The sequence below is a fragment of the Leptosomus discolor genome, chromosome 23 (assembly GCF_034619465.1).
Source record: "Leptosomus discolor isolate bLepDis1 chromosome 23, bLepDis1.hap2, whole genome shotgun sequence".
Lineage (NCBI taxonomy): Eukaryota > Metazoa > Chordata > Aves > Leptosomiformes > Leptosomidae > Leptosomus > Leptosomus discolor.
In genome coordinates, this window is record NC_141413.1 from 6,089,524 (window position 1) to 6,114,923 (window position 25,400).

Here is a 25,400-nt window from a genome sequence, read left to right on the forward strand (position 1 = left end):
GCTATTTCTTTTTTGCTGTTTTTCCCCAGTCCACACCGGCAGCCGTCACACAGACGTGACCGTGCGAGGGAGCGGTGTCCAACACCCCGCCCCAAGGGGCTCCCCATACGTGCCCCCCTCCCCCGGGCACCCCGATTCCCTCAGCACTCGCCCCCTCGCACCGCTCACCCCCGCCCCTCACTGTCCTTCTTCCCGCCTCAGACACCCCCTCAACGCCCCCCCCTCCTTTATGCCCCCTCACCAACGCCCCCCACCTCCTCCCGCACCCCGCTCACCCCACCTTACCGCAGGCCCCCCCCGCGCCCCTCACCGCTCCCCTCAGATATTCCCCACAGCTACCAGCGCCGAGCCCGCCTCCGACATTCAAACCGGGACGCTCTACTCTGTATTCCTCCGCGCCCCAGTCCCTCTCGCCCACCCCTTGCGCCCGCCGGCCACCAGGGCGTCACGGCCAGCGGTGCGGGGAAGGAAGGCGGCTCACGAGAGCCCGGCCCGTACCGACCCCCCCTCCGGACCCCCACAGGGCTCCACGGGGTAGAGGGACTCTTTGGCTCCCCGCGCGCGGAGGGATCGCGAACCGTTGCTTAAGCGCTAACCGCCATTTTGAAAAAAAAAGTCCCTCCACCACATCGCGCCCACGTGACAGTCTGCACCAATCAAGGACGACTCTACTTCAAGTCATGCTTTATGCAAATATAGGGCCTTATTCCTCTCTCGATTGGCTATCGGCAGCGCTACTGCTGGCCCGCCCCCCGCCGCTGCGTTGACATTTCCCCGCCCAACCGTCCCACCCGTTCCTTGCCCCGCCGCTCCGGAGGAGCGCGTTTCTGATTGGACAGCGGGATCGGCGCGGCGCGGCCGCGATTGGCCACGGCTCATGTCGGTCCGCGATCGCTGCCTTCCGGGTTCGGCAGGAGGAGCGGGCTGCCGCCGCCGCCGCAGCATGAGGCGGGTCACGCTGTTCGTTAACGGCAGCCCCCGGAACGGGAAGGTGAGGGGCGGGGAGGGGGGGTCGGGCCCTCGGCGGGGGTCCTGCCGCCTGCGGGGAGCTGCCGGCCGCCGCGAGCCCGCGGCTCTGCCCCCGCCCGCTTCCCGGGTAATTCCCCCTGCGCCTTTCCCCCGCCGGGGCGGCAGCCGCGGGCAGGAGCGGAGCGGCGGTGCCGTGCCCGTGTTTCGCTTCCCGCCGCTCCGAGACGGGGCCGCCGCGCCGCGGGGGCGGCTCCCGCCTTCGGTCCGGCGTGAGGGAGAAGCCCTCAGCCGGCCCTCCCGGCCGCGCCGCCCGTGGCTGCGGCAGAGGAGCCTCGCTGCTCCCGCCGCCCCCTCCCCGGCCGCGGTGGTACCTGCCGGGGCCTAGTCCTGGGGCTGCCGGCGAGCCTGGCCCGGCCCGCGGGGGAGCGGGGCCTCTCCCCGCCGGGAATAAAGAGTAGCGGCGGTGGGCGATCCTGCCAGTGAATGCTGAGGGGAGTCGCGACACGCCAAGAACTTCTTACTGGAGTCGCAGTTAAAGTCACCGTCATGTCGTCATTGTTGACTGAGGTCCTGCTGTACACGTCCTAGGTAACGGTAGGAACGTGTCAATTAAATCCTGCAGCGCGTCAGCTCTGCCCTGTCGAGCTCATACTGCTTAGGTACGTTGTTGGGTGGGCAGTAAATCACCTCACTGAAACTCTGCTCGCGTTTAAAACCCACGTCGTCATGTCTCGAGAGTGACCGTAGCTGAGGTTCCCAGGCCCAGCCAGCGCCCACACACGGCCTAGGGACAGGCCCTGCCGTGCAGCTCTGCTGAATGCTGTTGTGGTCCCTGGTTGTGCCCATCCACATCTCTGGAGCAAAGAGAGTTGACGTGACGGTGGTTGAATCTTTGGTTTTGGAGAGGGAAACACATTGGGGAGAGACTGGGAACAGAACAAATAGCGGTGCTTCTTCAGAGAAATCAGTACTTGGATCCAAACATTCCTGTGGTACCATCACTCATTCTGTCACTGCTGCCACCGCCTCGGTACGCTGAGCCTTGGCGAGAGCTGTGCAAGTCCCCTCACTTTAAGGCAGCTGTGTTTCTGACATCAAAGTTGTCTGTTTGTTTCCTTTTTTTAGTAAAGATCCATAGATAGCTTCCTCCCCCCCCCGGAGGAAGATATTGGTAGCCCTGGTAATAAGTCTGAAATGGCAGAAACCACATGAACACGGTGCCTGCAGCCATCTCTCTCTTCCACAGGTTGTGGCTGTGTATGGGACTCTATCGGACTTGCTGTCTGTGGCTAGTAATAAGCTCGGAATAAAAGCGACCAGCGTTTACAATGGAAAAGGTGGACTCATTGATGATATCGCTTTGATTAGGTAAGGCTTAGCCAATAAAACTCAAATCATGGATGCGGATTAAGAGACTTACGAGCCTGTTAATTCTCTGACCTTAATCAATAACCAGGGCTTTCCTTAAAAACAGATCCTGTCATTGCCAGCCAGTGTGCCCAAAGGTGCTTTCATGCCTCAGGGGAAAACAATGCTGTCTTTGAGCTCCAGAGCATTTCTGTAACTTGACACAAGCTGCATTTTATGCCTTTTAACATCCTCCTGCTCACCACCCATTCACAGTGCAATCTGGAAAACAAAACAAAACAAAACCAACAGGAAAGTCCCCCTATTCTGGTCAGCACTTGGATGAGGTTCTTTGAAAAGGGGACAAACTCTGGCATTGCTTTGGCTTCACAGAATACTCCCAGAGTGGGAAGAAGAACAACTAGTTTGTAAAACTACACTGGTTGAGTAACAAGGGATCCCTACCTGGTTGGTACAGGTAACATCCCTGGTGAAGTCAGTTGTCTTACAATGTGCTGGAACCTGCAAAATTGAGATAAAAATCAGATATTGAAGTTCTAACTTATGGCAACTGATGGTCATTTACCTGAAACTAATCAGGAGGGGTTCCCACTGTCACTTAGATGAACAAAAAATTATAATTAGTCTTTATTTTTTTCTTTCTTTCTCCTCCTTCTCTTCCCCCTGCCCCTTTCAGGGATGATGATGTTTTATTTGTCTGTGAAGGGGAACCATTCATTGGTAAGTCTCTGTAACTCTTATGTTTAACCTTCTGTTTAGTGGAAAAAGGTTTTGTTTTGCTTTAATGTAAATCTTAAAATTTTATTTCCTGGTGTGTTTTTTCAGAACATGCCTCTTGCCATATGGAGGATTCAGAATTTTTCTAATAATTACTGTGTCTCTCCTCTGTGTAGATCCTCAGACTGATGGCAGACCTCAGGAAGAGCTAACAGGGTCACACACAGACTGGTTAACGCTCAATGTTGGAGGCCGATACTTCACTACGACACGGTACAAACGCGGCTACTGGTGGTGTTCTTGAAGGACTTGATTTCAGTAGAGTCGTTGCAGCAGCTGGTAGCGTGCCCTCAGTTGGTGAGGCTTCAGATGCTCTTGCAAAAGGGCAATCCTCCTATGGAGTAGGAGGTCTTTGACTTCTGCAGCTTTCTCTGTATTTCATATTTTCTACCACAATTTTGCAACGAATTAATTTTTAAACAGTTTACATACGAAGTAAAACTGGGGAAAAGCCTGAACGGGCCTGGATTTATCCCTGGACTATTTCAGTTAACTAAGTGCTTTGTATTCAAAATACCTTTACGATGCCTGAGGTCAGAAATGTATTTTGTTATCACGCTGTACGAAATTACATCAGTACAGTGGTGTGGCTGGGGGAATGCATATCACACACCGAGGGCAGAAAATACGCTCCTGCCAGCCCGTGTGTGGCTCTTGAGGAAAACATTCCATTGTAAAAAAAAAAAAAAAAAATTATGCTGCCTTTGTTTTCTAGGAGCACTTTGGTTAATAAAGAACCTGACAGTATGTTGGCCCACATGTTTAAAGACAAAGGTTAGTATATTGAAATAAACTTTATTTTTTAAGCTACAAATTAGCAAAGTAGGCAAAAGGCCCATGTTCGTACGTTAAAGTATCAAAGCAGAATGTGTAATGTCTTTTTATAGTTGTTTATTTCTCCATTGCCCATGTAATGCCTGTCGTTGCACAAACTGAATATGTTAACATCCATCTGTAGTTAATATTTTGAGATCTTTTTGTGTTTGTTTGATTTTGGGTTTTCATCTTGCTGTTGCATCTTGCTCAGTTTTGTCCACAGAATCAATGAGCAAATACTGGACAAGACAGGAAATGGGGGCTGAGTAAAATCTTAATGCTGCTTTTATTCTAGCAGTTGTTCTTATGTGTGTGATAAAATGTTTGTTATTTATTTATAGTGGGAGTGGGTTCAGTTTTAGGTGAATCTCATTCCCCCGCCTTATTTTCATTCCTTTTCTCTAAGAAACGCCCTTTCAAGCGGAATGTTTCATAATCCAGTACCCTTTGGTACTAAAAACCTGAAACTGAAGCAAATGCTCTTCTATTAATATATCAAATTTAATTATATATATGTTGTGGAAACAGATGCTTGGGGAAATAAGCAAGATCATAGAGGAGCATTCCTAATTGACCGCAGTCCAGAGTATTTTGAGCCAATTTTGAACTATTTGCGTCACGGACAGCTCATTGTAAATGATGGCATTAATTTGCTAGGTAGGTATTACCTGTATGACATCTCCTAAATTATTACTCTTTAGAAGTTAAACTTTGCCCTCAGGTAAACATGATAAAGTCGGTGGGACTTCTGTATGCTCATCTAAATGTTTGGGATTTTCCTTTAGTGAAGTTATTCTCACATGCTTGGTTTAATGAACAAATACTGTTTAAACTTATTTATCTTGAGAGCATTACAAATCCTCCCTACTGGATTAATACCTGGCTGTAGTTCTGGATGTGGAATCTTTAACCTAATACTGGTATTGGAAATGTCCTTTCTGAGTTATTTTTTCCTTTTCGCTGCAAGCAAGGTCGCTTTTCCTCTATCCAGTTATCTCTAGTATAATGGATGTGGCTGTCAGCCTTACTAGTTCATGCATTTCCCTGAGCCTCCTTGAACATCAGCAAGCGATCTGTTCATCTTTGTTAGGGTGGCTACAACGCATGTCAGGTATAACGAGTGGGAAAGTCGGTTGAATTGATGCTCCTCCAATAGCAGGGATGGATTAACCCAAACCTTCTGGCATGCCCTTGGTGTGACTATCTCAGCCCTCTCCAGAAAGGGAGGAGCAGCGCCCTCTCGTGTAACGACTCCCTGTAAATAACAAATACCGCTTTGTTTTGTTAGGTGTTTTGGAAGAAGCCAGGTTTTTTGGTATCGATTCGCTAATTGAACATCTAGAAATAGCTATTAAGGTAACTTGTTTTCTTTACTACCTGAACACTGTTCTTCCAGGCAATACCTAACGTAGTCCTATCCGTATTAGCTGTTAAACAACTCTCTCAACAGAATTCCCAGCCAGCTGAGGATCATTCTCCCATATCTCGAAAGGAGTTTGTCCGATTCCTGCTGGCAACCCCAACCAAGTCTGAGCTGCGATGTCAGGTGCGAAAATGCAGACTTTGCCTTGATCTGTAGTGTCAGAGCCTGGTGGTGAAATAGCCTGCGGCATCACGTGACAACACGAAATCCAAGCATGTGCTTCTCTGCCTCACTTTTTAATTGAGTTTTGATTCCAGGCTGTGGCAGAGCGGCCTTAATGTGAAATTCAAGCGTGCTGGTTGGGCAGCGTGCTTTCCTTCCTTGGGTTGAAGGTTTCCTGGAGGAGCAATTTGTTAAGCTGTTTATTTAAATGTAAAATGCACCAGCGTAACCAAGGACAATGCTTGGTAGCTTTGCATTTACATTGCATTAGTCTTATCTAGTAGAATAGATGGTCGTGTGTGTGTGTGTATCTGTATCTCTGTGTGTATTTACGTACACATGTACATGCACGTGATTCTCACAACTCTGTTCAGATCTACACCTCATCTTCTGGAACTGTTGGGGCTTATTGTTTTGTTTTTAGGGTCTCAACTTCAGTGGAGCAGATCTTTCCCGTCTCGATCTTCGCTACATAAACTTCAAGATGGCTAACCTAAGCCGTTGCAACCTAGCACACGCCAACCTGTGCTGTGCCAATCTCGAAAGAGCTGACCTCTCTGGATCAGTGCTTGATGTAAGAATCGTGGCGTCTTGGAAAGTTTGGGCTATCCTTTACTTATTTTAAGGGAGGAGGAATTGGGACAAGCAGATAAGTGTAAAACATGTAGTTCTTCAATAATGTCTTCAGTTGTTCCAGTTAGATCACTTCAAAAGGTTTTTAAACCTATCTTAAGGAAAAAAAGGGTGGTGGGTGAGAATTATCTATCTTCCTGATGATAGAGCAGTGCAGCAAGTTCTTACACTTCCTCACAGTAACAAGGCTGTTGTGCTGTAATAGGATTCACTTCCGAAACAGAAATGAAAACTAGTCTGATCACATTTGCTGTTGTTCATCTTCACACTGTATGAATCTCAGGGACGTGTCTCTCTCTACCAGTGTGCAAACCTTCAAGGGGTAAAGATGCTGTGTTCCAACGCAGAAGGAGCGTCTCTAAAAGGGTGCAATTTTGAAGATCCATCAGGCCTTAAAGCTAATTTGGAAGGTAAGAAGCTTTTGCCTGTCAGGTACTCTTGTGGACACTGAAGTGTGTGTTTGTAAATCTATATGGCACATGAAAGGTTGGCTGTGGTTTGTACAATCCATGTGTTCAGGAGGAGGCCACAAATACTGGACTGAGTGTGTGACTGTATAATCATTCAGTTCCAAGTTCTACCTTGGCCTGTACCAATTTACATGGCTCTGAGGAAGCATCATTCTGGAGCTACCCTGTTTTGACTTTTTCCTTGTAAAACTACTCTTTGTTTGTTTTAGGTGCTAACCTGAAAGGGGTTGACATGGAAGGCAGCCAAATGACAGGAATTAATCTAAGAGTTGCAACGCTGAAAAACGCAAAACTAAAAAACTGCAATCTTAGAGGAGCAACTTTGGCAGGAACTGATTTGGAAGTGAGTTATGGTTCATTTTATATACTAGCTAGTCAATAAAATTTTGGGGATTGCTGGCTTTTGGCTGAGTTCTCCAGCTTCAAACTAGACAGAGTGAACTAGTCTCTCTTTCAGTATTCGTGAGCTATGGATGATCTAAGGAGTGACATTTCATTCTAACCTCAATTTAGAAGATGAGCCTAAAGCCTCGGATTTGCCAGCACCTCAGCACCACAGGAATGGCCTGTATCCTCTCAAAAGTGACGCATGGGACTAACGCTGAAGTTAACCCTTCGTGTGAGGTCGTGCCATCACTGAGGAGCTGAAGGGCAAGGCAGTTGCCGGGGTTTGTGGGGGTTTTTGTGATCCTGGGACATCATTTGTAGAGTAACGATGGAGTCTTACCTGACTGGTGGCACGTGACATACTGCTGTCTCTACTAGTCAGACAAGCCAGCTCGTTTTGCAAGCTGTGGCCATGGCTGTTCTCCCTCAAGTACTGGAGTGACTCAGGGTAATGTCTGGTGAGAATGCAAGAGGCGGCTTCTTTCTAGCTTTGTTCAGCAAGTGTTAGTAACTCCTGGAAGATAATGTGATATAAAGAGTGTAAGTCTAACAACTTAAAAATAAATCCAGCCGCTACTGTGAAAAGAAACGACTCTTTCACAGGAAGTAACAAACTCTAAACTAGAGCAAAAGACAGGAAGTTTGCACTGAAATTTTTGGAAGCATATGTGGTTTCTGGTAAAGTTTTGAATTACGTTCTGGGTTTATTCAATTAACATTTATTTTTTCTTTTACCCTTCAGAATTGTGATCTATCAGGTTGTGATCTACAAGAAGCTAATTTGAGGGGATCTAACGTAAAAGGAGCTATCTTTGAAGAGATGCTGACACCTTTGCACATGTCTCAAAGCGTCAGATAGGGAAGAGAATACGCCGAAGAGGAAAGAATGAAACCATTTATTGTGACTTTCTTCACCTCCTCCCCTTATTAAGTTAGCAGTAATGGTTATTAGACAACTTACATTTGCAGTAGTGCCTAAGTAGACTTGTCTTTGATCACCTTTGGGGGAGGGAGTTTTGTTTAAGAGGTAGAAACGCACCGTTTCTACCTTTGTGAACAGAGTGAGGAAGGGGGCTGGTTCTAAAACCAGAATGTGTGGTTGGTCGGGGGGGGGGGAGGGTTAAATAGATTCATTGTTTAGCATTGCCTCACTTTGGAATGCATTTTAATTTATAAAGCACAATATATGCAATTCTATTTATTAAATCTGTAGCTGCAATATGAATAGAAAACGTTATTCTTGCATAGTAGCAACAAAGTTCAGGTTTACAGTTAGACTAGTGTATTTACAGTTAGTTTCTTCATTCATGCACCGTGTTTTCAGTGACAGATGTGGTTTAGCCAATGTCTACAGGATGTTTTCAGGTACTCTCTTCTTCTGGGGTGAAAACAGTAGCTAACTGTCATCGTAGGTAAAACGTTGCCTTGTAGTACTTTGAAGGCAGGTATAGAACTGCTTTAAAAATGTGCAGTGGAACCTGCTTCCGCTGCAGGGATAAAACATCTGTGTTCAGAAACTGGGTATCTTATTTAATCCTTTCCAAATTGGTGTGAAACTGCACTATCAGTCACAGCTGGTAAGAAAAATCCTCATGCTTTCAAATGTCCTAAGCACTCCGAACTGGAGTACCTGTAGATTTTTCAGTCTTTGTGGGGAATTAAACATAGGAAAATGCACTAGTGTCGCTGAAGTAGAGATCAGCCGTCCTCCCGTCACTACTCCTCTATATGAATAAGTGGCACCCGTTTCCCCTCCACGTACTATGCAAATGCTCCTGTACACAGAGTCCTTGAAAGCATGGGCGGAATCCTTTTCCCAGCCAGATCTGCGTATTCCACTTTGGGCCTGCTTAAAGTGGCTGTAAAAGCATCTTGCACAGGGCAAAGTGTCCTTTCCGCAGCTGCTTTACCTGTGAGCGAAGGGGGAACTAAGTGACTGCTGCAGTGCAGAAAGCCTCAGCAGCATCTCTTTAAGGGGGGGTGCACTTCATTTAATAAGCTGTTTCCACTGTAGTATCAACCTAGTTTTCATCTAACACAACATTTATTTTATCACAATCAAAAAGCACACAAAGAAACGATACCAAAAACAAGGTGCATCAAGAACTCTTACCTCAGATGCTGACTTAAAACACCCCAAAGTTAAAACGAACCTTGAATCTTAAGGAACTACAGCTATTTCTGGAAGTTAAGAACCAACGGATCCTAAAACTTACAGAATGTGACCCTGTTAGCAGTAGTGTGAGTTCCACCGTTACTTCAGTGGGTTGTCTTTTACTTGCGTGCAGGTCTCCTGTCCTCTGACCAGAAGTCTTGTTGTCTCAGTAGTTGTTATGAAAATGCTGCTTTGCCATCACTCTAGAAAGATTCATTCAGGACCAGTACGTGATTTGTTTGGGGGGAATGGCAGAATTCTCCCTTATTTTCAAGTTGGGTTGACTCAGGCATATGACATGAACTTCTGGGACTCAAAATCCCACAGCCATGTGGTTCAGAACTGGGATTCTATTTCCTCCAGATTCCCAGGCCTCTTGATCCGGCTCTAGGATGACACCGTATCCTCGGTGAAACAGATTCAAGGGAAATATTTCAGTGTGATTTTGGAGTCCTTTCTCCCACCTCATCGCTTTCATTGAGAGTGATGTGTACGTTGCAGTAGAAGAAGATTCCTAGGACTAGAGAAATAAATGAATTATTTTTCTTTATCATATTTTGTAGCTGGCAGAAGTAAAATATCGTATGGAAAAAAATCTATTTTCATAATCACTGTGTATAAAGTATATTTGAACTTTCACTGAAGCACTATGTTTTGAATAATCACAGCATGTGGCATCATTCATTCACAGATGAATTTAAGGTACCTCTTTTGCTATGACAAAGCTGTATGAATAGCCCAAAGCGGCCTGTTCAGAAATTGCAGGTTCCAGCCTAATTTAAATTGCATTAATAAAAGTGTGAAATAGAAAAGTCTCTTGGTTGTCTTAATTTAAAAAAACAATCTCTGTCTCAACTGACTTACATAGGAAGGACAGCACGTTACAAGAGAAGGCAGCTTTTAACTTTGGAACTCCTTGTATACAAACTGAGAAATGGTGTAGCTGGAGTTGGGTTTGCCCTTCAGGTCGCCTTAGCCCAGAGCTGTACAGAACCAGTGCCTTCTCAAAGGGACTGCTTGGTGCAAACTAGGAATTGTCCACGCTTGAGTACTTGCTTTATGAGAAGACTGAATGTTAGATGTCCTTCCTTCTGCACAGGCAATTTGCACTATGGCAGAAAGCAAAAGAATTTTTGCTTTCGAGCATAAAGCTTACCTGCTAGAAAAACCAGTGTCCCTCGTGTGGTGGGGATTTCTGCGATGTTTCCCATACACTGAGTTTAAGAACTTTCATGGGGTTTTTTTTGACTTGTCATTCATCTGCAACACTGTTCAGCTTTTCTTTGTCCCCAGCCTTTGTATTTGCTGAATAAAGTATGTGGAGGCAGAAGTCATTAACCACTACAGAGGTATGCACGCTACTTAAAACACTCTTTCCACATTAGGGATTATCATCACACAAGCAGCTGAACTGGGTCGTACTTACTAAGGAAGTGCTAAAGCCCTGCTGGGAGAAAAAACCCCTGTCCTTGACTTGGGCCTATAAAGTGCTCGTGATTTCAGTCTAATAATCTGGGGCACAACGGTGATAATGCAAATACAGCACATCTGACGTGTTCTGACGTGCTTTGGGAGGTCAGCTTTGGAGCTGTAACAAACCTGTGGAGAAGCATAGCTGTTGGAAGATGTTAAGGGCAGACTGTCATCAGACCTAGCTTAAAATGGTGGGTGAGTGAGTAAGAGGTGCAATTATCGGGCTAGGCAGGCCCCTTCTCTAAATGCCATCCCTCAGGAGGAACAAAATCTTCTATTTACCTTTAAGTAACTTTAATTCTTGCTAGGCTTATCAGGGAAGGAAGTTGTCTTAAAACACTGCTACAGGAAAATCTCCCTTCTGAAGTGATGTGCCTACGCTGAAGTAGTATTTCTCCCACTGAAACAAACTATTTTCACAGCTTGATCAGTTTATCAGCAGAAGTTAAATGTTGGCTGCTCTTGCCATGAGTAGGAGGAGCATTAAAACAGGAAGAATTACTCTTTGTTGGAGTCACTAAATCCTCCTTAAATTATTTACTTATCAAATTACTTTTAATCCATTAATCTCCAAGAGGTCACAGGAGCAGGAAGAGAGGATGTTTACTGAACACTAAACATGGTACATTCAATTGAACATAAAACAGTGCATAGCAAGTCAAAATAGCTGCCAGGTGGATAAAAAAACCCCTTACATTTCTGCAGTTGAAATTACTGAATTTAACTCCTGCGGGCAAACAGCTATCAACACCTTTACAAAACGGCAGTGCATGAACTCTCAAGAATGAAGAGCATGCATACACACACACATCTATAAATCCAGAGAGCCAGCAGTGTCTGGGAGTCCTGTTCACGAGAGAGACTCCATCATGACAACAAAGCACGGTTACAGTCCAATATACTTGTCCATCCGACCAGTTTAATACTACTTTGCATTTTAGAAGGCAAACAATATCAAGGCACCTTAATTTAAATACGAAGGAGAAGGACTTTCACAGCAGCGTGCAAAATGCTCTGTGCACTTGTGCAATCACGGGCTCTTGCTTGTGCACCAAAGGGCTGTTTCCTTCATGCCTGATACACAGAGCTAGAGACTAAGCTGAATTCCTCATCCACTTCAAGTCCTGTAAGCCCCTCTCAACAAATTCAAACTCACCCAAGAACTTAAAAATTAGAAGTCACTGAAAGAAAAGACTGTGTATTTTCCATGGGCAGTCAGCTAGATTTGAATGTCAGATTTACAGCCTCTTCAAAGAAAAGCTGTTACTTTTACGGCTCTTCGAGAAAACAGCTGAACTCAATAGCTACACCGGGGGTGTTCCAATTATGTGCTTTACTTCTGCTGCATTACAGCAATTTTAAGAACAAAATTGCAGCCCGTGAGATAGAATTAGATAAAGTCACCTGCTGTGAAAGGCTTGGTGTTGGGGTGGTTGTATATAAAAAGTGAGATGACAAGCATACTTGCAGGGCATTTTCAAACAGAGAAGAGCTGGAATTACTCTGCAACCTCTCCCAGCAAGCAGGTAATGTGCTTGAACGACATACCATACTCCCTTTTTACTTATTCAGTGCTCACAGATGCTTGTATTAGAAGAAACTCGCATTAGAAGAGACTGCGAAGAGCACTTTTGAAGCAGGAGGGACATTAGAACAGAAACTGGCTAAACTGAACGTATCTGTCAAATATCAACAGGGAGTTTCATGGAACCTTTGAGGTCCAGACATTCCTAAAACTCTGAAAAGATGATCAAAACCCCCTAATTTAGATCTTCATCCAAATTTTTCAGATGTTAAATCTCTTTATAATGAGCTAATCCACACTTTGAGAGGCTCAAAATCCAGCTGTAGCTCACACACAGGCACAATGCCACTGGGGTGCAGAAGACCAGAACTGGAGATCCAGAAATGTAACATTTTCATAATTCTGCAAGACAAAAATGGAGCTGTAATGTCATCATGATCAGAAAGATGTTTTGTTCTCTCATAGGATGGAGAAGTCCAGGAAGATCTTTGTCACTGTCCTCCTGGTTCTCATGTCTGTGGAAATCTGTTTGGCTCAACATTGGTCTTACGGCCTGCAACCAGGAGGAAAAAGGAACGCTGAAAACCTGGCAGAATCATTTCAGGAGGTAGGTTCTAGACTGTAAAACAGCCCTGCTGTTTTAGCTAGGATCCCTTCTCTGTAGAAGACGCAAGCAAAAATAGGTGACGTAGGTTTTACTCTCTCTGTGTGTCTCTGTCTCCTTCCCCCCAAACATACACACACACATTTTTTTCGAAGTAGCAACTGGAAAGTAATTGCCATTGTGGTAAGATGACATTTGCCAGCCTTGTGTAAAGAACAGCGCTGTCTGCTGCAGACAGAGAGCCTGGGCAGCCTGCTCGAGAGGCGAGATGGAAGTCTGAGTTCCAGGCTAAACCTGATTTATTCCTCTCCCTAAACTTCAGCCAATGCTCTGACGGGCTGTTTTATGACAAATATTCATCCACTTCACTGAGAACATGGCATTGGGCACCTGTCATGTGGCAACCAATTAGATGGTAAGCAATTAAATGACAAAGCAGATGTCGAAGGTACTTTCCACCAGTGGTTTTCCCACCCTTTCGAATGCCTCATGGGTAGTCCTCCCTCGTAAGAGCAGTTCCAGCACCCTGATTTTACATTTGCTGCAGCACAAGCACAGCACCTGGGACAGGTGAATTAAAGCTGTGCAGTGGAACAGTTTCATCTTTGTCTTAACTAGGGTAGAGTTGCTTTAGCAGAAAAAGACTCCTCTCATAACGGCTGTATCGCTTCCCAATTCAGATTGCAAATGAGATGGGAAAACTAGGGGAAGTGCAGAAGACTGAATGCCCGGGCTCGTACCAGCATTCCAGGTTCAGTGATCTGAAGGAAGCCATGGTAAGTCACATGTTTCCTCCTCTATCATGGTGGGAAAATTAGGGGAATGGTCCAGGCTGGGAAAGTACATGGAAGGAAGAGAAAAACAGCGGTGGAGGAGGAGGAGGAAGGGGCATGTAAGTTCAGTTCACATGCGGCAATACTGGCTCTGCCCTTATCTGCATCATTCTCAAGTACCTCACAGTTACAGGCCTAGGACAGCCGTACATTATTCTTATGCTCCTGTTGTAGCAATGTCATTACTCACTAAATCAAAACCAAAATAAAGTCAAACACATTCTACCTTAATACAAATCTATGCAGCATTCACAGATGCTCAACTTCAAAGGCGCACTTTGCCAGCTGAAGCATCAAGCCATATGGAAGCTGCTGCTCCCAAGGTCCCCAGACTGGGAAATGTATTTTCCATTAGATGCTCTAATGCAATGACAGCAGAGGCTTCACACACAAACTAACTGCCATAGAAAGAATACTCTCAAGCAAAAATGTGCTTTTTAATTAACATAGCAACACCTTGATCAGGCCAGATGGTCACCACTTTCTGGGAAGTGTCTCTGAGCTGTCCTAAAAGCTGAAACACTCAATCTGTACTTCAGTTTTGAAGCCAAGACCAAAAGTTTCAAGTACGCTTCCGATAGCACTACTGGCAGAACGAAGACCTAGCAATAGTAACTTAATATTTTTAAACAATTTTTTTTTACTGCAAGAGACTATATTAGGCAGGAAAAGATACCAGAATAATTATCAGGATATTTGAAAGGGGTCCCTGATACTTCTTGCTCACTAAGGGAAACTTGGCCTTTCTTTGCAGAGCTAAAGGCACCCACTGCCACAATCAGATTCTTAGGTTTGCTCAGAAACTGCTGGTAATCTTGCACGTAAATGTAAGAACTTCTAAGCCTCTGCATCAACCACTCAGTTTGCATGCCTTTCCCTGTAGCAGTCTGAACTATGTGGCCTTCTTATTTCTAGCTGCTTAATGACATTGAAAACAAATTAAACTTTTTCCAGATGCAGCTTTTCCAATGTAACACATTCCTGGAGTTGCTACAGGAATATTATGCAATGAAAGGGGAGGTGTCTGGAAATGGTCCACCCCATGGAAAAACTTTTCAAATTATCTTCATAATTTCCTGGAGAAGCTGGTAGCGAGCACAAACAAATACACCTAGCAAAGAAACAAAAGGGAAAAAAATAACATGGTCAGACAGAGCATCTATCCAAAACACCTCAGGCTTTCAACTCTGAGGTAAGAACATACACATTCAAGCAGGAGACCAGATCCAGCACAACGTGACACAGGAACATGGTTTCCATTCAAACAGTACTGAGGCACACAGAGAAGGGTAACAGGGCAACTGTGCCGCTCTGTAATGACCCCATAATACTTTCCCAAGGACGGCTTGCTTGTCTCTGGTCTCTTGGCCAACTGCTTAAGCTCATGGAGACATTCTACATAGTGACGCTTTGTGCAAGTTCATGCTTCTTGTCCGAAACTGCTGTCGAAGGGTAGTGTTCAACAGCTGCTGGGTTGCACTCCAAGAACTGCTGCAGTGATGGACCCATTAACAGATGTAAAGTTGGTCATGCACTTCGGGAGAAAAGGGCCATTATAAGTGTCGGTTACATTATACTGCACAATCAGATCCATGGGCAGGTGGCAGAGAGATCATGTCGGGTCAGATTTGTGTCATTCTAATCCTCCTTCCAGTGTCGACCACAATATGAATATTTTCGCATTTGATCAGGCTTTAAAGTTCCATCATCAAAATTATTTCTTCTCTTTAGAAAAAGTATATGCTGTGTGTTTACAGGAAAGTCTGATCGAAGGAGAAGCTGAATGAAAGAAGATTTAAACCCACAAAGCCAAATGGAACAATGGACCCAGAATAAAATTTCGAAGCTACGTTAAAATCCATTCCTCTTCAAAAGGCCTTTGCTTAGATTGCATTATGCGAATAAAGACTGTGAAGCTGCATTTAAATAGAAGATAATTGTTGTGTAGAGCACTAGCTTATACGTAAAAGAGAACACATTCCAGTCCAGTGGCAGCGACTCAGCAGCACAGGGTCAGCTTTGTGCCCTGCAATGAGAACTTGGATGTGACAGCTTTTGTTCCACATGTCCAGGCCATGCCTGGACAAAGGCACTGTCTGATCTCACTAGTCTCTGGATAAAACAGGAATACAACTTTGTTAAAAATCAAGAATAAACTTACTGTTGGAATGTAACTCCACTTGCACTTCGGTAGTCCATGTATGAAAGACTTTTATATGTTCTTTTTTCACTGGTTCACTCATAAAAACTACATTTATTTTAAAAAGGTATTTACAAACTTTACAACAGTTAATACATTTTAAAAAACATGAAAATTTATACACCTTGCTTTACAGAGTTAGTGAATCGTATGTCATTTACCCAGAGAGATGCAGACTCCCTTTCCAAAGCTTAGCTCCTACTCTTTCTTCAGAGCCAGTTTAAAAAAAGCTGTATTTTTTGCTGATTCAAGTGCAGAGGACTAGAAGAGAAAAGAAAGACGGTATTTGCAGTGTGCAGAGGTGGGTTTTGTAACTAAACCATCGCATCCAGGATCTCAAAACACTCACAAAAACATGTTACACAACATCCACATTCTCCTGAATTCAAGACAAACATGTCGCAAGGTTTATCGCTGAACCTTTATAATACCAACAATGAAAAAGTACATCAATTAATACCATGCATAATGCATATTGGGGCTGCGTTTCAGAGCTGCTGAGGACTTACACCTCTGTTTAAAAAAACCCACAAAAACTGCAGACCATGCATGTGAAAAGCAGGTTCAAAGTATGCAGTCATGCACGTCCAGGGATTTCAATGACAGCCTTCAATCAGGACAGTCAGACCAATGCAGCACAAACAGACGCTTTTCCCCTTTCGTTAAGCTCCCCCATACTCCTTTGTGTACCCTCTCTAGCGCCCAGTCCTAAAGGTGCTTTAAAGTTAATGGGAGCAGAATTAGGTGAACCTCACGTGCTTTTGAAAAGCCCTTCTCCTGCCGTGCAATCAATGAAATCACATTATTTGTTTGCTTTTCCTTTCTGATGTAGTCCTAGGAAAAGCTCACCCTGGTCCGCCAGATAATTTGAGCTGCAACAGCAAATATAAGACAGAAAAGTTTTTAATTAAAAGAAAAATATTGGAAGAAGGTAGCAGTAATGGGTGAGGAATGTTTTCACTATAAAAAGAGATTACTGTTAAATTACAGACATCTTAAACTTATTATTTCCATTTACAATTATAAAAATAAATAAGGAGAGAAAAATCTGAGCCATTATCTCTACAAGTCTAACTCACTGTTAATCTGTGGAACATACACTGGGCTGCACAGTGTGAAGGTTATTAGATGCAGGTTCTCAAAACCCACTGCATATACATTACGGTATCTTCTGCCACTGCAGATCACAGAGCTGCTCTCTCTGGAATCGGTGTCCTTTCCTAATCCAATAATCCACTGAAATGGAAAGCTGTGTTTCTCTCTTCCCCTGATGTGGATTAGAGCCTGTAACATTTTTAAAGGAATTTATCACAGCATGACAAATTTTAATTAAAAGCTCCAGAAAACAAGTGTTGAGCATATTTCTCCAAAGGAAAAAAATCCTCTAAGACTTGAAATTTAACAGTAGCTTTGAACAGCGTGGCTATGAAATGAGATTAGATTTTGTCTTCTCTGCAGACTGGATATTTAACTTTGAGATTTGTTTTATTCAAAAACTACGAGTTGGGTAGAAATGCTTCTGTTTGCTTTCATTTCTGGTATGCAGAGATGACATCATTATGGACTGTTCTACTCCTATTTTTAGCCCTCCAGTTTAAAAGACATTAGATGACATTTCCTAAAACATCTAATTAACATGGAAAGATGATTCTCGTTTTGAAAACTAAGTAGTGAGACCTTACCTTGCCTCTGAAAACTAAACCTCAGAACTTAAGTCAGGTAGGTACCGTGGCAAAGAGCAGAACACTTAAAAAAATCAGGGGTCTGGTGGGACTTCTTGTAAGAGTGTGGGCACTTAATTAAAATCAGTCAGGCCCCATCCTTATTCACACACTTAACTGCCCAACTGCCTTTAAAAATCTGACACTTAGAAGACAATGTTTTTTTCTAAAACTGGCACGAAGCCCTAAATCATTCAGGCACAGTACAGAAATTCCATCTTGTACCTCTATGCAAACTATGCTGACTTATATCAGCCAAGAACATCACTCTTCACACACCACAGTCAGGAACATTTAAGAAGACTGAACACCTATTTGTGAGTTAGTTTGCCAAAAGGCAAGAAGAAGTGGCAGGAGTTTACAGCACTTCAGACTCTAGAACAGAAATAACGCTAAGAAAGAAGGCAGCCCCCAGCGTTAAACCCCTTTACGGCATAGCAAACTTGCCAAGGAAAATGCCCAAAATATCTCAGGAAGGGAAATCTCCTCGCTCTGTACTCTTTAGGCATCAGCTGTTCCTTTCCTTCCCGCTAGGCTGATGCCTCAGCTACAACAGTCTCCAACTGGCCAGAGCACAAAGGCAGCAAGAAGAAAAGCCGGAGCTGGCTGGCCAGCCCACCAGGATGAACCTTAAGAAACCTGCCAGGTGAGACAGCGCACTTGCGAGGCAGAGCACCAGGAAGAGAAGACCTTCACTGCTTCGTAAGGAATTGGCTCTACAGCAAAAGCCAAAGATCAAAATACAAACGACAGGCCTGTTCCAGCCACCACTCGAATCACACAAAGCACTGAAGCTTCCGAGGCTTCGGCCAGCACTGGGATGGGTGACAGCCACCACCCTGCTTGCTCCCCTGACGCTTTAGGTGACTTGGGCATCTTGCTAGCGCAGGTGTTACACCTAGGACCAGCACACAGGAGGGACAGTGACTGTTCTTATTCCTAAGGGCTGGCAGCTGCATGATCCACGGAAGGAAAGGAGGGAAGATGATAATTAACCACTTACGTGCTACGTACTCATAAACCTGGTCTACAAAACCACAGAAAAAGCAGTCAGAACCAAGTCTCCTCAAACTAAAGAGCACTATGTAAAGGGTCATTAAAGATCAGCTGAAAAATTCTTCCCAAGGTCAGACTTCTTCCTGTGAGGTTTTCTGCACTGACTCGTTCCCTCCTCCAGGAAAAAACCCTGCTGAATGTACAAGACACATCTATGAGCTGAAGTTATTAAAGCAGATGAAACAGGTAGGGAAGTAAGTCTCAAGAGAGTCACTTGGAACCGAAATACCCAAGTTTGTTTACCCATGACAGACAAACCACTGGCTGGGATTCCACCAAGTCTCCTTTGTTTCTGCCGACTTACCAAAGGAATAAAAGGCAAACCCGCTCTGAAAAGGGAACGGACCTACGAATGAGGTAACAGGCAGATGTTGAACGGGGAAGGGTGCGGTGTTAACAATAAGGTGGTGTTAATATGTACTCTTCTACAGCTCAGACCACATCCTGCTGTTCTGCCTAAAGCAAAATTCTCACCGAAGACAAAAAGTTCTTGTTCAAGTGAAGAGTTCCAGAGGGTCCTCTAGGTCACGTGTGCAGCAGAAGCAAGACAGTGGTTACAAGATGAGGAAGAAGTGGACAAAAAATAAAAGACAAGAAAACCCTGTGGTTTTCAAGTCAAGCAGCATCGATGTCCAAGAACACAATGCGGAGCTGACAAGTCCTACAATGCACCAGAGAGAGGGGGTGAACCATGGTCAAGTTGTCCAGAAAGGTTTCAAAGATTTCCCCGGAGAAGGCAACAGCCCAGAAGACAGTCGTACGTGCGCTACAGCAAACACGACTGCGGATGTCTGTGATGTGACTGCAGTGCAACTTCCGAAATGTCTCCAACCTGTTTCGTGACGTGAATCCAATATGACCCTTTGATGGAAGCAATCTGTTCTACAGAGCCATGCAGGCAGCAAATGCAGCTCCCGCAGGTTTCTGTAACTGGAGTCACACTGAAGCCAAAGGAATGTGTAAGAACAAAAGAAAGGAACTACACTCTGAACAAAACAACCCTAGGGTTTCATCGGTTTTGTTTGCCCCTGAAAAAGGCTTTGCTGAGGAAGGCTTTCATTAGGTTTAACAAACTTCAATTTTTCAGTAAGGTAATAAAACCCATTTATGTCATTTGGGCAGAATAACGGTGCAGTGGCCTGTAAAAAACCCCGATCCAATAGTATTTGTATTTACTCCTGTCAGCATCATCCTCAGCAGGGTTTTTAGTGGGTCTCCCCAACTTCTACCAGATAATCAGAAGCTAAATGACAGTTACAGTTAACAAGCAAAATTATGTCCTGGAAGAGAGAGCCCATGACAGAATCTTCATCAACACCGACGATAAACAAACAGGCCACAAGCAGCAACCAAACAGCCGAAGTTTTGTATAGGTTCAGAAATAAACTTGGATCCAAATTCCTCTGTTGGTCCCTCTTTATGATGAGTTTTAAATAACTTTGAACTTCCCAGAAAGCTTGAATCTCAATTTGGCAGGCAAACTCCCATACTTCTCGAGTTCCATAGTGAAAGGGAACAACAACAACAAGTGATTTTTTTTTTTTTTCTCTCCTTTCCTGGGAAAACATCAGTGAAAACTAACAGCCACGACAAAAGCCATGTTTATAAATAGGCCAGTAGTCACACAGGCAGAATAGCATGGCAAACTATTCTGCCTGAATGTGACAAGAGAATAATTCTTACAAATCAAGAAACCCCCGAACTTCACTGGCTTTTCTGCTGCTGGGAAACACGGCACCAAAGGCAGCTGCAGCTTCGGCAGGAGGTGAGGGGGGAATAGATCAAGAAAGTTTCAATTACGTAGCGTGACAAGAACACAGTGAAGTTCTTCACAATGCCTTAGTTCTGAAACAGGTTTAGGAAAGTCCTGCTCCACGCTGCAAAAACAGAGCTGCTGTACCTATCTTTGGGGTCGCCAGGATCTTCCAAGAGTAGAAAAACACCGCAAGAGAATTTTGAACTGAATTGTCTTCTGGTTTAAGTGCTGCACAAACTCCTTGTAAACCTGCTGCAGGACAGCAAGCCCCCACTGCAGGGCTGCAGCCCTTTAACAGCTCAGAGACCTGCAGCCCCGAAAGGTGCAAAATGGATCTGCCAACGTTAGGAGTATTAATCACAACTGGCGACGTCCTGCTTTTCAGTGGCAGCTCAGGCACAGCGGCACGCTGTGTCTAAGACCCATCCAGTCCATAAATAACAATGATACTTGTGTTGAATTTTCGGTCACTACGCGACTGTGAGGTGAGGACAGGCTATTCTAATAGTGCACAACAGCCTTTTTCTGCATGGATCGCATGAATTTGAAAGCCTCAAATCTAAGATAATGTCATTTTTTCTCTATACAAATAGGAAGACTGATGCTAACATTAGACAGAGCAGGGAATAAATAACTAAAAGAAAAATTAAACAGCTTATCCCATCCTCCAAGGAAAGAAAAGCTGCAGAGAGCTGCAGTAATCGAGGCAATAGGAAACTAGGTGGTTAAATGGCAAGTCTTTCACATGCATCCCAGATCTAAATGGCTCCTCAAAGGTCCCGTGGCTGTTAAAAACCCAGATCAAGGGAGGCTATAAAACAAAGTGCAAGTACTGCCCCAAGTGGGTGCAGGAAAAAAAAAAAAAACAGGATGAGAATTATTTATATTTGTGTGAATTTGCCCAGCCAAAGTAAATGTTACGGTAACTATCAGGTTTTGTTTCTGAGCTCAGGACGTATAACTAGCTTTGCACGCTCCACCCTCTCCAAGTTGCTGGTACCAGTACAATGCTGGTATCAATGCAGCTTCTATTCTTCCCACATATTCACAGGAGAGAAGCAACTTTTTACACCCCATTAGAAAGCACAAAGATGAAATATTGTACCAAGTCCCAGATGAAAGCACAAACCAAGTAGGTAACATAATTCAGGGAGGAATATCAACTGCTCTGTAGTGTTAAAACCAGAATCAACAATGAAATTACGACAAAGTACTGGTGAACCTAAACTCTCCATTGGGAGTGAGCAACTGCCACTACTCGAGCAGAGACGGTGTAAGGCAGAACGTCTGCACTTCATCTTAAATACATATGGTGACTAGCAGAAAGAGACTTCTTACTCTGCTGACAATGCTCAGGTCTCTGCCTGCAATCAAGAATCTTAGGAGACTGCACATCATACACCGGCACCTGACATCTCAGGAGCCGACATGTCACAACCCAGGGATGGCTGCGATCTGTTTCACTTCAGGCAACTCAGGGCTTGGCGACGCTGCAGGGACAGGAGGAGGGAGCGGTGCCTAAGTACAGCTGTAAAGCTGTACTCAGCTTATGTGCAAATACTGTAGGACACATCTCATACTGGTGTGGCTTACCTTGTTTCAAACACTGGTGCAAATCACTACTGTGACAGATTTACACCAGGAAGGAGCTGCTGAAATCACATCAGTGAAAAAAAAACGGGACAGACAAGACTAAGACAGACAAGAATTCCAGTAGGGCAACATCTCCTGCTATGTGATTAGTGTCTCAGTACTGGAAAAGTAAACCAGAGGTTAGGGAACACAGTCACAATAACAGTTTCTTTTGGTATTTCCCGAAGAGAACTCCAAAGGGCACGAATGGAATGGCAGGTGACATCACTAGTCTTTAGGGTCAGAGAGTCCCAGCGTGTCAGTAAAAAGAAAGCAGCCATTTCACTCTAGGCACTTGCTGTTACACCAGCAAGTGATGATCCTCACTGCAATCCTTGCTCTGAAGAGACAACGCTGGATTTTCTGGTTTTTGGGGGTGGTGGGGGAGGTTTGGCTTCCCGTCTGCTGGGTAGTGGTGGAGCAACCTGAGAAGATAAAACAAAAACACACAGAAGGATAAAACATTACCAGCAAGTTAAGACATTTTGCTTTACCAAACAAGAAACCCAAAAGGTCCTGGAGTACTGGATGTTTCTTTCAGGACCAAATCTTTGAACTGACCTTCTCAGTCCCGCATGACAGGGGCAAACAGGGACAGATCGCCAGGAGACAACAGAAGCAGAAAGGTTTTAGTAGCTCCATACACTTTAGCTGCAGATAGACTTTAGCTGCTCCTGACCCGCAGCTTGACTTTGGAGTCAGAGCCATTTGCCCCTCTGTCCAACCTTTTGTTTATCAGTAAAATGGCAATAAACCAATTTCCCTCAGGGTTTCAAAATTTCACTATTTTTATCTTGCTGGCTTGACAAGTTGCCCTAAGCAGAGGCCAAAAGGACGTAAAACGCTTCCCGATCAGGAATCTTAACTCTGTAAAATGGCAGCAAGCAAAGAGTTCTACTAAAGCAAGCCACAGCCTTGCTGGGTGTTCCTTGTTCTTGCAGGAAACTGCATTAGCAGGTTCTTTCAAGTTGATTCTTTGCTTGTTTTAAGGGGCATCCCGTAAACAAATGAGATGTGACAGGCCAGGTGAACAAGAAGCTTGTGTGGCTCACCTCTTGCTTGGTCAAAACAGCCAAGATTTCAGGACTATTTTAACTGAAGGAGGACGGAGATGACTTTACAACAACAACGACACAACAAAACCCTTCAGAAAATACTTCTACAATCTCTCTGTACAAACTTTCAAATCCTTTCCATTTGGCTGCAAGCAAAGGTCAATGGTACAAGCCAGAACATGTTAGTAATTAGTTTTCTTACAAGACTCAAGGGAAGGAGGCTCTTTTATTAATCCTCTTCAACCAGTGACTCCCACAGCATCCCTAGAGCTGGCATATTTCCACCTTTCACGCCACCTACAGCAGCTATGCTGCCCCTTTTCAGAAGCACAGTCAATGCTGACCAAGTGAAGGGCAAAGAAGAAAACCTCCTATTTATCCCATACTTCAAGGCTTTAGACCAGTGTCACATCCCTCTGACAGAATTAAGTGATCAGCTGTTTTGTTGTCTTCCTGTGCTGCCAGAGGTAACCTGTTCTGTTAAGTGCGATCATGCTTTAAATTCTTTTTGGTCAAATTCCCGTTCATCTCACTAAGGTACTCCATAAACCCTCTCTGCAAATTGGACTGGGGAAGACATCCATCCCTTTCCCAGTTACAAAAGGATGCTTTTTGTTGCTGTGCATTGGTAAGCAATTACAGTCTCATACCAGAAGCGCCTGCATTTCAGGGGCAGTTGAAATGATTCTGACACAAAGACCGGGGTATATGCATGTTAAATAAATGCAAGCCGTCTGGAATCCCATAGTACAAGAGAAACATTAGTGATACAGCATAAAAAAAAAGTGGCAATTTGATGTTCCTAGAAGGAAACCAACTTCATGAAGCCAAGAAAAAAGCTGTGGCTAAGATGGTGATATAATACAGGCTGTTTTCAGTGACTAATGATGCATACTTTGAAAAATTAGTCTTCTGAGTTGAGGACTCAAAAGGAGACACTCGTCATTTCTGAAACTGTGAGTTTTTTCCCTTCTTTTTCAGGACTAGATCACTGTGCTATTTGACATTGATCATGCTTTTTAAACTTTTCAGTCATTGTCCTTGTTTGTTTCCAGTATATCGTGTGTCGTGTCCCCCCCCCGTTTGCCTAACCAAGGACAGCATAACTCCCACTTGAAAAAAAGGGACGGCACTTGATAGCCACCTCATGAAGGAAAACTGCTTTTTATTCTTTTGTGGTTTCAGGGAGTGAACCACTAAAATGATTAGACAAGTTTCAAGTAGCACCACCCTAGAAGCAGCTTGGAAAATTCCACTGGTGTCTCTTTCTCAAAAGCTGTTTTCCAAAAAAATGTCAGCTCTCATTTCCTTACCTCCACAGAACTCCTCGGGTTGCTGTTCTCATAGGGTTTGCTTTTGGGCGGAGGTGGGGGTGGGGTGCTCTGTAAGCTAGCAGTTGCCAGTCCATCAGCTTGCAACGAGGGAAAACCTAGAAGCACAACAGTAACAAGAAAAGACATTAAAGTAGGTGGAAAAGGAACAGGAAATAGGATTGACCACGCAGAATTTGAAGGGAGATTCATTTAATATCTTGTGCTTTCAATCTGCTTTAGCAGCTAAACCTGAATGGATATGTCAAAGTAGAGTCACAGTTGTCTCTCCCTTAAGTTCAAAATGCCCAGAGGAGTTCTATCTCCATCAAATGAATCTAAGCTTATGTGAAAAATGCATGCCTGAGAGAACAGAAAATTGAATCCATTATCACATCTGCAATGTTCAGTGGGGTTTCCTTTCAGCCTGGGCCTCAACCTGAGAACTCACTTTGATTTTAACTCCAGCTGATGCAGTAGATAAGTACCCAAACTTCAGACGGATTCCTGGGAAGCTGTCCTGCTACTAATGGCAATTAAAACCACTTGTTAACTAGAAGAGTGAGGTTTCACATTCCTTTCACAGTTCTTCCTTCATATAGTATTCCTGTATCTGTTTGTGTTTCTGATTGTCTCCCCACCCTGTCCTCCACCCTGATATGTATTTTTTGTTTTAATCCTCTCACAACAGTTTTATGCTAGTTTAGTCCATTATCTACACTGGATTCTAAATTTATACTCAACGTAAGAGGAATGAGTCAGGTCCTAAACATGAACTTCCGTCCTTTAAGAAAAGAGCAGTAGAGTGAGAAACGGAATAGCAAGCAAGGAAGCTGCCGGTGGTGACACTACAGCTGTATTTTTACCTTAAGCCACATTTATATGTTGTTTCAGAATTAACTACAGAGCTTACTGGATATGCAAGGAAGATAACTGCATGAATTATTCATCTTGCTAATAATTCAAGATAAATTCCATCTCATTCAGGTGTAACATTTATTAGCAGAGCTTCCAAGCTGCAGAGCAACTTCTAAAACTTTTTGCCACGTGATGGGAGTTACTGTTCATTAATTAA

The 25,400-nt window shown here is 44.1% G+C and overlaps 3 protein-coding genes across 3 annotated transcripts in view; 2 read left to right on the plus strand and 1 right to left on the minus strand.

Annotated features, from left to right (window-relative positions):
- Nucleotides 1–943: 943 nt before the first annotated feature.
- On the plus strand, nucleotides 944–8,115 carry KCTD9 (potassium channel tetramerization domain containing 9). The gene is made up of 12 exons (XM_086477082.1): nucleotides 944–991; nucleotides 2,216–2,337; nucleotides 3,014–3,057; nucleotides 3,231–3,327; nucleotides 3,830–3,888; nucleotides 4,459–4,587; nucleotides 5,219–5,286; nucleotides 5,381–5,476; nucleotides 5,940–6,089; nucleotides 6,453–6,558; nucleotides 6,828–6,961; nucleotides 7,748–8,115. Exons 1-12 carry the CDS (start codon nucleotides 944–946, stop codon nucleotides 7,862–7,864), a joined length of 1,170 nt encoding a protein of 389 aa, XP_086333208.1. The 3' UTR covers nucleotides 7,865–8,115.
- Nucleotides 8,116–12,624: 4,509 nt separating this feature from the next.
- GNRH1 (gonadotropin releasing hormone 1) lies at nucleotides 12,625–15,394 on the plus strand. The gene is given in 3 exon segments (XM_009956238.2): nucleotides 12,625–12,765; nucleotides 13,443–13,538; nucleotides 15,353–15,394. Coding segments are annotated over 3 exon segments (279 nt in total).
- A 6,889-nt stretch (nucleotides 15,395–22,283) lies between these two features.
- The window catches only part of DOCK5 (dedicator of cytokinesis 5), a 63,079-nt gene continuing 59,962 nt past the window's right edge, over nucleotides 22,284–25,400 (minus strand). Inside the window, exons 51-52 of the mRNA XM_086477063.1 lie at nucleotides 24,329–24,444; nucleotides 22,284–22,385 (exon numbers count right to left, since the gene is read on the minus strand). Of these exons, the coding sequence (XP_086333189.1) occupies nucleotides 22,284–22,385; nucleotides 24,329–24,444 (218 nt within the window). The remainder of the gene's footprint in view (nucleotides 22,386–24,328; nucleotides 24,445–25,400) is intronic.